Here is a 16,428-nt window from a genome sequence, read left to right as displayed (position 1 = left end):
CAGGTTTTGAGATAAGAAGTTTTTCAACAAAGGAAATCCAACTAAGCTGTTCACTCAGCAAAACCAATGAATAGGTTCTAGGGAAATTTTAGCCTACTATACCCTAACAAAAACGCAAAAACAAGATAAGTTAACAGCTCTTGATCAAAAAATCTTTTAAAAAGGGTGGCTTACCATAAATAAGTTTTTGCTCCAAATACTTGCTTTTAAAGGTTATGTCAAAAGATTCTTTCTCATCAATCATATAGCATCCTAAAATCCTATGTACCAAGCTATTGAATTGTTTTTAACTACCAAGAACATTATTTGAAGAAGTAAATCAAGAGTGAAATTTATTCCATTTATTTTGGAGCTTTGGTTTAACTTTTGTACCGCAATAATGACTAAAAATAGCAAAAATTGAGGATATTCTTGGAGTCCGGTTGAATTTCTTAAGGTTCGAAATGTTTATACTGCTTGATTTTAAGAATGGTTTGACTGCGAAGATTCGTACAAAATTAATTGAAATACACTGGTTAATTTCATTTCAAGTACCCTCTTGATTGAAACTAGTTTCGGTTGAGCAACCGTGTATCGAAACGTCGTACTGATAGATTGATATGTAAAAACGAAAATAGTAAAGAAATGAATGCTTCTGCTAAACCAAGTCTGACTCTTCTGATTTTGTAGTTGAAAACAACTTGAGTGTTAATGTGTCTGTGTGTATATGTGTTCATGTGCGTGTGTTTGGGTCACTGTTTGTATGTGTGCGTGTGTGACTACCGAACTCCCCCTAGGTTAAAAATTGTACATGGCTGCTAAACAAATTCAGCAAATAAAAATTTCAAAAGTCGGCAAAAACTCTTTTTAGTAGCTTGTTTGGAATATGAAAAACTATCTCATATATTGATTCTGATATGCCAACTAATTGTGGGCTTGCTTCCATTATTCAATTCAGCAAGTAAAATGTCTTTTTTGGTAGCTCTCATGATGCTCATATTTTAAGCTCAAAAAAAATTTTCGAAAAAAAAAATACATTTTTGTCTTCAACGTAATCCAGGCTGTTTTTTTATACAAATTTGGAAATTGACCATGCATATTTTGTGCGCGAACTGAAACATTGATGTTTTATGGTTTTATATGATTAGGTACATTTTAATTTACCACAGTTTTTATCTTTTTTAGAAAAAAAATCCATTCTCATCGCAAGTGTTGAATGAAGAGTCTGCATCGGCAGTATGATAGCATGTGCGATGACATTTAATATAATGCGTTAAGATTTCAATAAATTAGATTTAAGGTATGGACTGAATATCTAGACAAGCTGACGGGTCTTTTCGATTATACCCCCTTAAATGATAAAAAACTGGAAATGAAAGTTTTTCTTTCAAAGTTGGACTGATTTTACTCACAAATGCAAGGCGGTATCCTGAACGGTAACCCCCCCCCCCACTCCAGGACTAAGTCACCCATAGGACCAAATCCCCTAGGACAAAATACCCCCGTGTTTGTTTTAAAATCCCCCACATTAGCATAAGGCAAAAATGCAACTCGGTTTGTAGCTAAAATAAATTAAAATGCTTCGTTTTTACAAGTCTCATAATGAATATTGCATTTTCTAATAATTCTAAGTGTCCCAAATTTTTGTTTTCATTTTTCATAATTTAGGAGGGGTATATTTTCATTTATCATCATATTATCAACATATAGCTTAGTTTTTTGGCTATAATTGGCGAACGTAGTCTGCCGTGGTGGAAACCAAATTGTTAAGAACAAAAACCTTTTCGGACAATCGATGTTTTGTCTGCTTCATTCTTTTCAGTTGAAGAAAAAAACTTTCAAACCATTGACGGTGAGTTTTTTTACTTACTGTCTTTAATTGTTATTTTTCCGGGCGTTCTTTGTAAAGTTTATAAAAGAAGTAAACTCTCGGCGTACTCGAGAGTCGAGGTGTCTAAAAATTTTCCCACGAAAACAAAAACACAAAAGATGCCGCCTGTATTTATCCACCATTTTGTATCTTTAACTTTATTTGATCTAACTAGTCTGTTACAACTATAAAATTTAATCGGTCACCAATTTGAAATTTTAAAAACGAGTTGCCAAAACGAGGTAAAATGGAAATACTTCTAGATAATTTCACTAATTTTGATCATCTAGAAATGAAAATTGACCCAGAGACAGAGGCCTCAGAGCCCGAATCCTTCACCAAGGTGATAGGCGTAGCAATCAATGGTTTGATATCTGCCATCTCAGTGTTCTCCCAGGTAATCATTTTATGCAGCCATCTTATGTTCCAGTTATTTTGGCGTTGCCAATAAGAAGTTATATCTAGTTAAGTCTCTCATTTTTGGCAATGCCCTTGACTGCCAAAATTTTTTGGTCCGACTCTTGTTTCTTTTTTACCTAACTTTTTCAGGCCAACCCAAAAAATTCTAAGGTTTCATTGTATAGCAAGTTTTGGGAATAGAACGCGCGTTCCGTCAAACTGCTCTTCAAAAACCTCAAAAACGGAACTTTTGTTCCATAAATCACCAGCAGCGGTACAGATTTAGCCAAATGAGTTGACTTAGATGGGGTTTTTGAAACAGCTCACATAGAAAAGCGCGACACAGTTTTTACAATCTCTCACGCTTTCATCCTCCAGTCAAAAAATTTAAAGTGCTCGTTAGCACTCACATAGATGTCTTCTCTTATGAATTCGAACTTCTTTGTGCTACAAGAACAATATTCTAATTGTACAAAACTTTCTTGCAAATTGTCAGCCCGTCAACTTGATATGGCGAGACCAATTTGATCTAAAATATAACTGTTTCGATAATATTTGCCAGCATATTAACGAATTCTCTCCAAGGGGGGATTTTTACATGGGCCTTTTTGTTCTCCGCTTCGTGTGCAGGCAAAATGAAGCTGTTGAAACTGTTTCCGTTAATTTTTTATATTAATGCAAAAAGAGTTTGCAAATTTTTGTTCCGACCATTGAAAATGAAGAAAAAATTTCGTATTCGGTTGTGATTTAAATTTTCTTCTTTTTTGTTTTTTTTTCAACACAAAATCAATTATTGCAAATAATCATTGACATTGATTTATATGCTGGTCGTATAACTCATAGAGTAATTTCGGATAGGGTACACCGTCTGCTCGTTACGCTATCTTTTCGGCCGGATAGATTCGTGCAACTTCTTAGTCTAATACCGATCCTAATCTTACTCTTATATCTACTAGTCTCAGGTTGTTTAACTAGTCTCTGCTAGGCTCAATAGATCTAGAGTATACTGGTTTTATTGCGGCTGCTGAAGATCTTGAGGAGAGGCAACTAATTTCTAAGTTAAATTCAAATCTCTCTGGTGCTGAAATTACAAGTAATTTCAGCACTTACAAATAAGTGGGTTGTTAGTTGCATGGATGGTGATTGATTAATATTAAATATTTTACAGTGGTAAAATATCTAATTTATAAATAATGAAATATAGTTTAGATCAGGTTCCACCCATCCGGGGTTCACAGAATTTTTGAGTTTTATGTCTTTTATTCCGCAATTGAAGGATGGATGATGAACGTTGGTATTTGGCGAACATCATTTTCTTATTCGTGTTCCTTGGAGAAGAGAGGTCCAGGAAACTAGAATCGTCGACATAATTTCTCTTCAAGAGAAACGTTCCAGAAAGCAGGATTGATGGTTAGGAAGTTATCTTCTTGTCATTTGACGACGAATGCGATCCCCAATGAAATCGTTCAGATTCCAAAATCCAAAATGCTTTGCTATGTCAGTTTTGTTTGCAGTTGTGGAGAACTGTTTTGTGTTCAGCCTCGTTGGGGAATGGCGTGGAGATTGTGTGTGGAAGGGATGCCTTGTAACTCGGATCTGTACGTATACTTGAACATCGAGGGGGTCAGTGGTCTAGTTCTGCGAAGTCAAGTCGTACTCTAAATCCTTTGAGTTGTGATTGTGGACGGCATATCGGTTGTGTTTAGCCATTCTTGTTCGAGTGTAATGGGATCATTTTGTCTTTGGATGTTCGTCTTTGTTGTTGTGTGTTGATCTATATACTGCAAGGTATGATTTACATTTTATAAAATTTTTATTAGTTCAGTGTTTTAATTATGATTTTGGTTAGTTGTTTTCACAAAAGCTTTTTGTTTTAGTTCGGTTAATTTGAAGAGTTACTCACCCTTGAGTACCTCTTATTAATATAGAAGTGTGGTCACAAAGCGTGGATGTAGCGCGGTGGGTTAGGCCGGCTATAGAGCATGCTCAGGACGTCCTCTCTGGTGGGTTAGGCCAGGAGTGGGAGTAAAATTGGGCCAGGAGTGGGAGTATGTTTTCGTGCTGTTTCTTTGAGGGGTCCTGTTTTGTGATAACCTTTTATGTTGGTTTTTTCTGGTCTTTCTTATGTTACTTTTGGTTGTGTCCTTTTTTCAAAAATCAAATTGTTTTTGGTTTGGGTTTGTCTTTCGACTTTTTTGTGTTTTATTATTATTTTCTTAGACTTTGTAATAATCTTTAAAAGAATAAATTATCCAGTTTTAAACTGGGTTAATCTGATTTGGGTACCGTTGGTTTTCTTTTCTTAGTCATGCTGTTATTTTATGATTTGTTGTGTTTAGTAAAGCTGCGTTAGTCAGTTTGATTTAGTGTATAACTCCATTCCAACCGGGTTAAAGAAAAGTTGGAAACTTGTTATCGTTAATTGGAGTTGTTGTTATTGAAAACATAAAATCATTATTTTAAACAATTCTTTGTGGGCGAGCTGTGCGAGTGTGGATAGAATTCTTGTGCGAATGAGTTGAAACATAGAAAAAGTAAGTACTGCTTTCTATTTTTATGAATTTATTGCTTGAGAATTTGAAATTTACTGCATTTGGGGGAAATTTTAAATTATAAATTTTCATCGTATTTAATTTTACTGCTTCTTGGGGAAATAATTTATAGATTAAATTACTACATTGGCTATTAATTTTACTACATTATTTATTGCGAAAAGTTTAGTAAGGTAAGGTAGTTTTAGCAAATAAGTTTTAGCAAAAGAGATTACTACTTTTGTATTATAATTTAACAAGTTTGTATTTTTATTTTTCTTTTTCTGTTTTTGTACATGATGGTGTTGAGAAGACTAAAAAAACATTTAAACATTTATAGAAAATGGTTAGTACAATTTGAATTTATTAATTGAACATATTGTAATTATACTTACCTTAGTCGTCGGGAAAAAAGCCATGGGGGAAGATTTCTTGAATTAATTTGGATGTTGTTAATATTTTAGCTAGTATGCGAATGTCATTTTTAGTTTGTAGCAGTGGCCAAAGCAATTGAAGTGCGTTGATGGTGTTTAGTTCTTCGGTGCCTACTGCGAACTCATGAGGTGTGTTTTGGATTAGGTGTTGTAAAGTTTGTGATTATATTTAGTATTGTGAATAATTTCTAATATGGGGATTTCAATAGGTTGTATAAATTCATGCGAGATAATGAAAGGGCTTGATTCTTCATCTTGGAAGGTCTTCGTGATGGGACAGAATATATACATTTGGGTAATGGGATCGTAGTTACGGAGGATGCCGTGGAGGTTAGTATTTTTTATGCATTATGTGAAATTGAGAAAAAATTGTGATGTGTATTTCGAGTTAATAAACTGATAACGAAGGTGGGGTTGTCGTGATGGTGTGTGTAAATCAAAATGATTTTGTATAAAACGATAATAAGTGTATGTATAGGTTTGCTTAGTGCGTAACATGATGTCATGGGAACAGTGCAAATCGCGTTCCTGTGGTGAAAGAAAGTGAAAGGTTAGTGAAAATAACTGAAATTTATCATAGAAGCTTTCGTATGCTTGGGTGTCACTGAGTGCTTCAGAAATTATATATGATCATGCTTTTTATCAAATATATTAAGTGTGAAAAGGTATGGTGTTTGAATAAAAAATTTTTCTGTTAGTTGTGGGTTTGCAAAGCGGTCGTCATCTAAAAATTGATCTTTGTTAGGGCGTATGATGTTGTGATCGTGATATTCGATTGTGAAATCGCTAGCTCGGGGTGCAGTTAATGTTTTTAATAATTTTTTAAATCCAACATATGTAAATTGTCGAGGTGTTAGTGGTGTTGTGAGTCTATACTGTATATTTTTGCTTCTTCCATTATCTTCATGTGTATTATTAAGTGTTATAGAAAGAGGGTTAGTATAGTGATAATACGCGGTCCAAGGGAGTGTTGGCATTAAAACGTGCTCATCAACAAAATTTCTTGTGTCATTAGTAGTGGTGGTAGATGTATATAAGGTGTATTGTGGAAATGAGGGTAAGGTGATTTGAAGGAAGTTCCTTGTATTCGTGTGTTCTGGGTGATTTATATACTCTTTGGCTGTTCCGGGTTTGACTGTGAATGGGTGATTTGGGAATTTTCGTTTGAAAGTGCGATAAGCTCGGTTAGTACTAGTGGATGTTTCAGTTGATGTGGATGATTGAGCTAATGATGGGGTATAATCTGACAGCGGTGTAGGCGTTGGTGGATTTGATGATGTTGCTGTGGATGACAATTAGTGAATGTTAAGAGTGTGTGGGTATATTAATTGTTGTTGTAGTGTGATAAAATTATCTAGCTCTTCGGAGATTTGGACAGTATCTGGGGAGTTATTGTTGGATCTTTCAGAAGTGAATGGGGAATAGGTTGGGGTTACTTGGGAAGCATAAGAGGGAGTGGAAAGGGATGGGAGTGGATGACTGGTTTGGATAGGTTGAAAGGGGGGTTGTGAAAAAACTGAGGGGTTGGTCTGGGTATGGGTAGAGGGAGATGGTTCGGAGTTGGCAAATTCGTCGGGAGTTTCGATGTCGGAGTTGTTAAATTATGAGATAGTATGAAAAACTGAAATATCTGAATTAGTGTCTGAATTCGTGCTTGATGGTATATTAATAACTGGGAAATCGGGTGGCGGGAAAGCGAAAAGTGAAATAACTGGGTGGGGTTTTGAAGGTTGGCTGGGTGGGAATTTGAGCGATGGAGGGCTCCAATTTGTCGGCTCATCGTGGGTTAAAAAAATGATTATGTAGAGACTGAAAAGTGGTGGTATGGGGCTGTTCTATAATTTGTTCATATGTATTATCATTTTGTGAATGATTTGTCGTTGTGTTGGATGGGGCTTCGTGTTGAATTTTGTCTAAAGTTTGGGTTATGTGTAATTGCTAAGTTTCGAAAATTTCGGGGAACTAATGATAGTGGGTGATTTTGTGGTAGGGTTGGTATTTGTGGTGCTGTAGGTGCTGTGTCTACATTATTATATTCTTCGTCGTATGTATTTGGTGATGTGGCTAATTTTGTGTTATATTCTTTGATTTGTGCGTCTAAAAGTATTTTATTTATTGATGATGAAAATATTCCGAAAAGTCCTGCAAATAATATACGTGCTACGCTTGCTTGGCGGTTTACTTGAGTGTGTATAGCACATGTATTATAGATTCCTTTTAGTAGCGAGAAAAGAAATTCAAAAAAATTAAACATAGCGTATAAAATAGTCAATTTTTCTAAGATGTAATAGAGCCATCCTAGAAAGGCGAGAATTTCGTTTTTCAGTGTTACAAAACTAAAAATATTTACAGGTGAAATATCTTGGGGTCTGTATTTTTCACCGTTTAGATATATGTAATCTTTAATATCCTTAAAATATCCGCTGTAATTTTGTGTGTAGATGTCTGCAAATCCTGCGGTTTTGGCAAGTTTTCTTAAATTTTGGTCTATTGATTGTCGTTGTATTGTGTCCATTTGTGTTAATAATTCCTGAAATTTGTGTGTTCTAATGTGATGTAGTATATCAGATTTGGAGTATATTCCAATTGATTGTAAATCAGTGTTTGGGTTACTTTCTGGTGAAAATTTTTTCAGTGGTTGGATTAGTGTAGGGTACGGTGTGAGTAGATAGTATTTATCTTCGTCAGGGTTTAATTGTACGACATTGTGGCTATTTTCTGATCCACATGGGACTTTTTCTCCACATGGGACATTTGAGTTTTTCTCCTAATTTTAAGAAGCTTCATTTAGCGCTTCTTCGGCATTAGGAATTTTTTCTCAATTAGAAATTACAAAATCCCAAAAAGAAGTTTAAATTTAATTTTTTTTTATTTTCTTCTTTAACACACTATGTCATTTGCCAGGGTTATCAGTTATGCCCAATTTAGTGTTTTTCTACGCGTTTTTTAATTTTCTAGTCACCATTTTACAGAAATGACACAAATTTGAAGAAAAACTAGAATATATTACTTTTTCATATTTCTTACTTTAATAGTGCTGTCCGTGTGTTTCAAAGACAGACAACAAACTTGAAAACAAATCATGCAACCACCACAGAAAAAAACCAATAAAACGCTTTTCAAAATCATTACGAGTAAAAGACCAAAAACATTTTGGTGTCAAAAACTAAATAACAAAACGAAAAAGAAAACAGACATATTTATGATTTTTTGCAGATTTTTTTGATTTTTTTGTTGAAAGTTATTTTTTTTAAAAGGCAGGAAAATATAAAAGTTTTTGGGAATACTAAAAGTTTTTTGATCGCTTAAATTACGCTTTTTTTTGCAAGCCTTATTAGCTTGCTTTACCTGCTCAAATTCGGATACAACCAAAAACTTTAAACCATTTGCTCTCAATTTTGAGAATATTGTTCGTAAACTTATAGAAAAGTTGTCGAAAGACTACCGAAACGGCTTTTACATGATCTATCATCTATCATAGGACTCCCATCCATTATTATTGTGTTTCCTGATATTGCATAGAAAATTGTTCTAAAAGTTGAAAACAAAAATGAAACATATCCGATGACGATTTTCTTCGGTCGGAAAAAATTACTGTCAAGCAAGTCACCATACTCAAAACTTAACCTTGCGATACAAAATATTTTTTGATCTGGTTTTGATATCATATAGCCAACGTATTATTCTAATTTTTTGTCCGACCATTGAAATGGAAAGGAACTTTGTACTCGGGAGTTTTATAGTTTTTTTGTTCCGGTCATTGAGAATGTTGTATTCGGGTGGGTTTAGTATTTTTTCTGTGTTTTCCACGCAAAACCAGATCATTTGCCACAAATGATTATCAGAATGAGCCGAGTGATATATCATATAAGAGACTTTCAGTCGTGACTCAAACGATATTCAAAAATTTCCAAAAAAACTTTACTGTCGAGGAAAACCGTTTTAAGGTTTCTTTTTGTCTAATTTTGAGCAATTAAAGCGATTCAGCAGACTTCTTATAGATTGAAATTCGTCGACCATTGGAAAAAAATTAGCCATATGTTTTTTATTCAAAGCCTGAAAAATCTAGTAAAGAAAGTTTTTTAGCGCCAATAAAAAAAATTCAAAAAATAATTCTCTAAAATAGATTTAAAATTTTTTTAGTCCTTTTTGAAAAAAAAAAACAACTGTTTTCCTTTATGACAATTTAACTAGTAAGTCTTTCATCACACCACGCGCAAAAAAATTGAAAGAAAAATTTTGTAAGAAATAAATTAAAATTTTGTAAAATTTGGTCGGAACATTATGTGCTACTTGCACAGCAACCGTCTCTTATTGTTTAAGATATGTCTTTGAAACTCACATACTTTACAACGTCTTAGGCTTTACTGTTTTAAATTTTTGAATAGATTTTTAGGATCAACGACGAAAAAGCGTTTGTCACGTCTTTCAATGTATATTTGGAGTCAACACAAGCAAGTTAAAAACATATTCGTGAACAATTTATGGGTTGGTCAGTAAAATTGAACCTGGGAGCTGTCCTTCCTTTGCTTAAACTTTTTACGTGATTTGTCGTTAGTTATTGGTACGTATCGTATACGCGTTATCTTATAGTATCACATCTTAACCATTTAGATTTCGTCTTCATTCTAGGCAATAGTGGTTCTGATTGCGATGGGCCTCGAGGGTGATTTCTCTGCAAAGACTTTCATGTGGGTTCAGGCGCTGTTCGAAGTGGTGAAACGATTGGGATCTATTGCCATCTCTCTGACTGCAATAAGTACACCACTAAGTTGATAGCTTATGAGAAGTGAGGGGAGGGGAGGAGGGCCTATAGTTTTTGCTCACAGACAAACTGCTTAAGCTTATTGACCACAAATCATCTTTAGAAACAAATTTCAAAGCCATTGAGCAATGTTAACGTAAATTTTATTTGGTAAGAGTCAACAGAGCCAATAACTTTAACAAGACTTTCGAACTCTTTTTGCAACATAGTAGGAACACTGTAAAAATTGATAAACTCGAATGCAATTTCTAGGTTAAAAAAACTTGATAAAATAATAGTTTATAATTTAGGGGATTTCGTTTTTAGGCGATCGGCCCTGGTTCATTAGAACCGACGGAGCTTGCAAGTTCACAAGCTTCGTGTCTTTTTTGTTCCTGGTGATTCCCGATGGCATGGCAGTCTTAGTATCCATAGACCGCATAATCGCAGTGTGGATCAGAACTAGCGTGTGGTACAAGAGAAACTGCACTCAAGCTGTAGCCTGGTACCCTATTGCGGGCCTACTGATTCTTTTCTGCTTGGTGGGGTTGCCGAAACTGTTGTATGGCAAAATAATCAATAACGACTGCACGACCGACCGAATGGGTTGGCTGGCTGAACACGCCATGTTTCAAGTGGGAGTTCCGTGTGTTGTTGTGGTGGCAGTGCTGACTTCTATCCTGGTAGCTCAACTCAAACAACGAACAGCCAACAGTCGCAACCCCAACTCAGACAATGCGGTCAAAACATCAAAAATTTTACAGTCAATAATATACAATCATACACGATCAGACACATTAAAAACCTACTATATTTCTCGTTTTTGCGAAAAAGAGCAATTATAAAAAAATCGCGATTATTTTTTTTCGAGCGACATCGTAAAAGATAGTTAAATTGAAACATATTTCTCGTTTTTGCGAAAAAGAGCAATTATAAAACAATCGTGATAAAAAAATTTTCGAGCGACATCGTAAAAGATAGTTAAATTGAAACACATATGTCCTCGAATTCGAGTTGCCAAACTTTTTTAAGGCCCTTCATCCATTTGCTACTGTTTAGCAAAAACCATTTGCGACTAATTCTCAAAACTACTATCTGCTGATCAGTACGAGGCCAAATTATGCATTTTGTGAATTGTAAGCGGATTGTGCAACATGTTAAAAACAGATATGTCGCAGAATCCACATTATTGTTATTTTTTATCATCTTTGCTGTTTTGGATTTTACAGACAATTAGCTAAAACACTGTATTGTTCAAAATTGCTCCAAAAACAGCAATTTTGCGGAATCCACAGAAAAATTTGTGGAGTCCGCAACAAAATTTGCAAAATCTGCATTATTTTGTGGAACCTACAAGCAAATAACAATGTATGTGTTTATTAAACTTAAGCTGTCGTGGAACTCGCAGCTGTAAATGGAATCCGCAAACTGTAAGCGGAATCGGCAAATTGTAAGCAGATTCCGCAAATTGTAAGCGGATTCCGCAAATTGCCGGCGCAATTCACATAAAATTGCGGAATCTATTTACATTTCTTGAATCTGTTACATTTGCAGAATCCGGAACAATTAGCTATATTCGCTCGTTGCCGACAAAATTTGTGCGCAGAATCTACGGAAACAAATTTACATTTTGCTACATGTTTAAAGACTTGCTTCTGGATTCAGTGACCTATAGACACCATATTGCTCGCTTTCCAGAGCAGATTTTGGACTCGTAAAGATTTTGAGGGGGAGCACGAGCCGAAAAACTCAAGTTTTGGTCAAAAATATATCAATTAGGAAACATACATTTATTCTTGCTTTTTGTCGGTTTTTGTTGTTGTTCACGTGAATGGTTTTTGTTGTTTTCATCGTGTATGGTTTTTTTTGTTGGTGGACAAAAAAATTCTGATAAATTAAGTGCACAAATCTTCATTTTGTGTCTTCTAAACCTAATTCACGCAGTTTTTGCTTTAAAACTTCTGATTTATTTGATTTTACGTCATGTTATCCGCGCATGAACGAAATTGGCAGAATTTTGTATCACAAAAATGTTTTGCCTTGTTTTATGACAAATTGGGCAAAAATATATACTTATTTCCTTAAAAATTAAAAAAATTATTAAAAAAACTTAATTTTTTTCCACTCCCTGCAAATCTGTAGTTGAACTTAACCACAATTATTAATTTCATTCTACACTATAAAGGTGAATTAAGTTTTTCTGCCTTATAAAGGTAAATAGGAGACCAAGTGAACAAGTTCTCCCAAATTCAAATTAGAGAGGAGATCGCTCACTTGGTTAAGAGTGATGTTTTTCAGCAGATCAGAATTCAGTACTTTGTGCGCTGACTCGCTTTGCTATTTTTGCAAAGTTACTAATTTTTTAATAGGGGCAATTGCTGACTTGGTTAGCTACGAGAAAAAAACATTGCTCCGAATTAGATTTTTAACAATTGCAGGCCAGTATTTGATATAGAAGAATAACAAAAAATGTTAAAATTGTTGGCTTGATTAAGCAAAAGCTGTCTTGGTTTCATCCAGTTTTCGATGTTTCAGGTGAGTATCGCTCTCACTATCAACTGTGCCCTATACACAGTATTCGCGGTCATACATTACACTCTCATTTCCCTCTACGGATGGGTAAGTAGATCGAAGATCTTCCTTTGTCTGAAACAAGCAAGTGTCTAAAAATTGTTAAGTAACAAAAGTGGACTTTTTTACAACTGGGCTTGTTCCAGAAGCAATTTTATTTGCAAATCGGTTTTGCAGCACTTGACGCGTACAGGGGCCAGTACAGGGACCTAGCAATGATTTTTCGCATTGAGCTGATCGTTTTGCATTTAGCTCATTTTGTTTTAAAAAATAAATTATTGTTTAACATACTGATTTTCTGACAGCTTAAGACTTTTAACCACCAAAAACGCTTGTAAATGGTTAAAAAAATGAACCTAAAACAAAATCACGTGGAGTATTAGCATCGCAATAGTTCTCGCATTCCTGTTGTCACTTTGTTAAATATAGGGTTAATCGAAAACTCTTGTTGATCAAATAATTCAGGAATATTTTGGAATATTTTTTTAGCAAAGACCCATAGAAGAAATTTCAATTGAATAGGAGAGATAAATTATTTTAGGGCGCCTGGGACGTGAATAGAATTTTTTTATTATTGATATCAGGCTCCTTTTGAACTGATCATTGGTTAGCTGATTAGCCAAATACGGGGCTTAGTAAATTAGACGACAAGCAAATTAGACGACCAGGAAATAACGGAATTTAGACGATAAGTTGCGAGCAAATTGTGTGAAATTGGTTTACAGACTTAAATTTTTTTGGTTGAGTAAATACTGGTTCTCCAACCGCAAATCAGGTTAATAATGTTACATTTCTATAACTTATGCCTTTCAAAAACTTTATTTACTCTTTCGATTCAACGTTTCATAATTAAGTTACGATAATAATTTAGATCAGTTTTGCGGACGCTTTTTCTTGAGGCATTTGACCCCCTGCCGACCCAAAGGGTCCCTCCTTTGGTACTTTTTAAGAAATCCATTTTTGGCCGGCCGACCCTAAAATTTTTCTAAAGGCGAGTTTGAGACTTTGAGGGGGAGCGCGCGCGCCGAAAAAAAGCAACTTTTTTTTGTCAAAATTTTGCAAAAAGTGCCCCAAAACGTTTTTTTTACTGCTTTAGGAGAGCTCGGAAAATCAATTAAGCCGATTTAAAAAAAAGGGTCGTCAACAATTTCGACATTTTTTTGAAAATCTCCCCCTCGAGAAAATCCTGGATCCGCCCCTGTAGAAGTGCATAAAATATCTATGCCATATTCAAGTTCTGTCCCATGTTCAAGACTTTTGAGTCGTGATTCGATATTAGAAAAATTGATTCAAAAAATTTTAAGCACCCACGAATTTGCAATTTTCATTTCGCTTTGTAATTTAAACATTTCATCCAAATAAAGTTTGTTATTAGAAAAACCAACTTGATACCAGAAATATTCGTATATTTGGCTAGTTTTGCTACTTGTGAATAGAATAATAATAAATTTCGTATGGGTTTAAAATCACAAACTAAAGTTTCTAAAGATTTCTGCTTTTATCCATAAATGTCAGACAAGCACGTCCTTTTCTAGAGCCACGGGACAGTTTAGCTACCCTCGCGTTGCGTCAATATTAATCTCTAAGCAATATCAGATACAAAAGATTGAATTTTTTTTGTCTTGATAGCTTTACAAGGATCAGACCAGTTAGCTGGCCTTACTTTAGTCTAGAACAACCTTTGGACCGACTGTGCGTGTTTGTCTCGAGTTTCGAAGAAAATGACGGAAATTTTTGGCTCGGGGTGACTTTTTTCTCCAGACCAATTTCGACTTCTTAACTTTTTGAAACAAATAAACATACCATCTGAAATCCAGCAAAATGTTTCATTTAAATAAAAAAATTTGTTTTTTCTCTGATCATTTTCCGAAAAGATATGAGGGTTTGAAAATCGCCATTTTAGCTAATTTGGTACAATTAAAGGGCAAAACTTTTTGTGTTATGAACGCGCAAGCGGCTATTTGTTCCACTCATAAATCGTTTCAAATTGACTTCAGGCAAGATTTTTTGGTGTTCAAAAACGTAACCTAAACTATCATCGCAAATATAAAATTATACTTAAGTGAAAACAAAAAAACTGGTCGTATGATTAATTCCTGATACGATTCGTTTTTTAACACTTAAAAGTTGATATTCACGGTCCATAAAAATAGTTCATTAAACGTTTTTTTTCTTCCAAAAGATGTTGGCAACCAATTAAAAGGCAGTCGGAACATTCAGTGCTTTGACTTGATATACGAGCAGTCTTGTTTATTAGAATATCAATTAGGCGAAACAAAATATCGGAAAACAAATATTTAATAGTCACCATTTTTTGATAATTTAGGTTTTTGAGAAAAATTTGCCGTTAAAATTGAACTTAAGCAGTGATATGTTTTTATGTGAACAACAACCGTTGAAAAGAGTCCAATTTTATGAGCAAAGTTTTTATTTGATTAAACTGCATCATTTTGACGCCTACAATAGCTTTTTTTTATCATGATTGACTTGATTGGTCAATACTTATGAAACAAATATATTACCAGCGTAAATATTTTTTGAAAGTTTTGTTGCAACATTAAAGTGTTTGTGCAACTTAGAAAAACTTTATGGAGTATTTCTGCTCGGCGTGATTCAGTTTAATTCTATGAGAAAAATCTTAAATTGATTTAACTGCATCATTTCTGACGCCTATAATTGATTTCTTTTATCATGATTGACCGTCGTGGTCAATACTTATGAAACAAATCAATTCCCAGCGTAAATATTTTTTGAAAGTTTAATTTCAACATTAAAGATTTTGTGCAACTTGGAAAAAATTAATGGAATACTTCTGCTCGGCGTGATTCTGTAAAAAGGAAAGATTGGCGGAATATGTTTTTTTTTCGAAAACTATAATTGCCTGATTTCAATATTTGAACTCAGTTAATTTCCATTTATAGAAGAACTGAATTGCAATAAAAATCTACTATTTTTCTCCAGAAGTTATAATGCATCATTTTTCATTCAATTTTTTCATAAAGTATTTTTATCTAAGGTAACGCCAAAGTGAAATTAAAAATTATGAGAAATACAAAAAATAGATCTAGACAGGAATTGCATCTATGTAACGCCACATTCTCCTCACTTAGATTTTTGTCAAAAATCAGTTTGATCTTTTTTTATCTTTGGTTTTTCCTGAAACTCAAATTTCAATTGTTTGAACAGCAGTGTGCATTGTTTCCCGAAGCCTGATATGTTTGATTGTTATTTATTTTCAGGTGCCAAAGTTCAATCACAAAATGGTACTGGTGTTGTCGCACATTCCTGCTTCAGTCGGAGTGACGGTGAGGGCATTCGGATACCTGGCTTTACCCACTATGCGAAAAGCGTTCAAAAGATCGCTGCCCAAAATTGTCGGGTGATTCAGGGGCAGATACTCATGCTGAAATCTAAGGATCATTAATAATTGCTATTTCAAAAAATTACTTTTTAAAAACCGCTCACAGCTTAAGCTGTAAAAGTGAACACAGTATGTCATTAAATATATTAACGAGCAATAATTTATAGATCCTTCTGATTTTGGAGTTTATTTTCCTTTAAAAAAATTTACCCTTGCAATTCTATGATTATCATTGTCAATTTAGCCTTAGTTCATCCCCAAAAATCCAAAAAGAACCACTTTAATTGTTTCCCAATTTACTCATGTTCAAAATATATAATTTTTGACTTGTTTATGTTATACAAGGATTTCCTTCCGCCATGCTTTTTTCCAGATGCATCAATTGATATTGGTCGAAAGTTTTTTTGCTTATACCGCAATTGTAAATTTTATATGAACCAATTAGCTTGCATTCACTAATTGGAAATGTTTAATCGGTAGGATTAATAAAACGTCTACTAAACGCATTAATAGAGAATCTGCACTAAAAGTGCAGGAGT

At 34.3% G+C, this 16,428-nt stretch overlaps 3 protein-coding genes across 4 annotated transcripts in view; 1 reads left to right on the top strand and 2 right to left on the bottom strand.

Annotated features, from left to right (window-relative positions):
• The window catches only part of LOC134846052 (dolichyl-diphosphooligosaccharide--protein glycosyltransferase subunit STT3B-like), a 382,597-nt gene that overhangs the window by 146,084 nt on the left and 220,085 nt on the right, over positions 1–16,428 (bottom strand). The gene's annotated exons all lie outside the window — the stretch shown is intronic.
• LOC134846055 (pyruvate dehydrogenase E1 component subunit beta, mitochondrial-like) overlaps positions 1–16,428 on the bottom strand; it is a 428,722-nt gene that overhangs the window by 344,325 nt on the left and 67,969 nt on the right. The gene's annotated exons all lie outside the window — the stretch shown is intronic.
• On the top strand, positions 2,027–15,995 carry LOC134846465 (uncharacterized). 2 transcript variants are annotated; one of them, XM_063863834.1, is made up of 5 exons: positions 2,027–2,246; positions 9,846–9,972; positions 10,285–10,697; positions 12,493–12,576; positions 15,768–15,995. In XM_063863834.1, the coding sequence occupies exons 1-5, from the start codon at positions 2,097–2,099 to the stop codon at positions 15,909–15,911; spliced, it is 918 nt and encodes a 305-aa protein (XP_063719904.1). In that variant the 5' UTR covers positions 2,027–2,096; the 3' UTR covers positions 15,912–15,995. The 2 variants fall into 2 exon arrangements, with proteins under 2 accessions (XP_063719904.1, XP_063719906.1); XM_063863836.1 differs by having other exon boundaries at positions 9,828–9,972.

Source organism: Symsagittifera roscoffensis, chromosome 5 (genome assembly GCF_963678635.1).
Source record: "Symsagittifera roscoffensis chromosome 5, txSymRosc1.1, whole genome shotgun sequence".
Lineage (NCBI taxonomy): Eukaryota > Metazoa > Xenacoelomorpha > Acoela > Convolutidae > Symsagittifera > Symsagittifera roscoffensis.
Note: the sequence above shows the minus strand (reverse complement) of the source record. Positions and strands in the feature narration are given on the sequence as shown.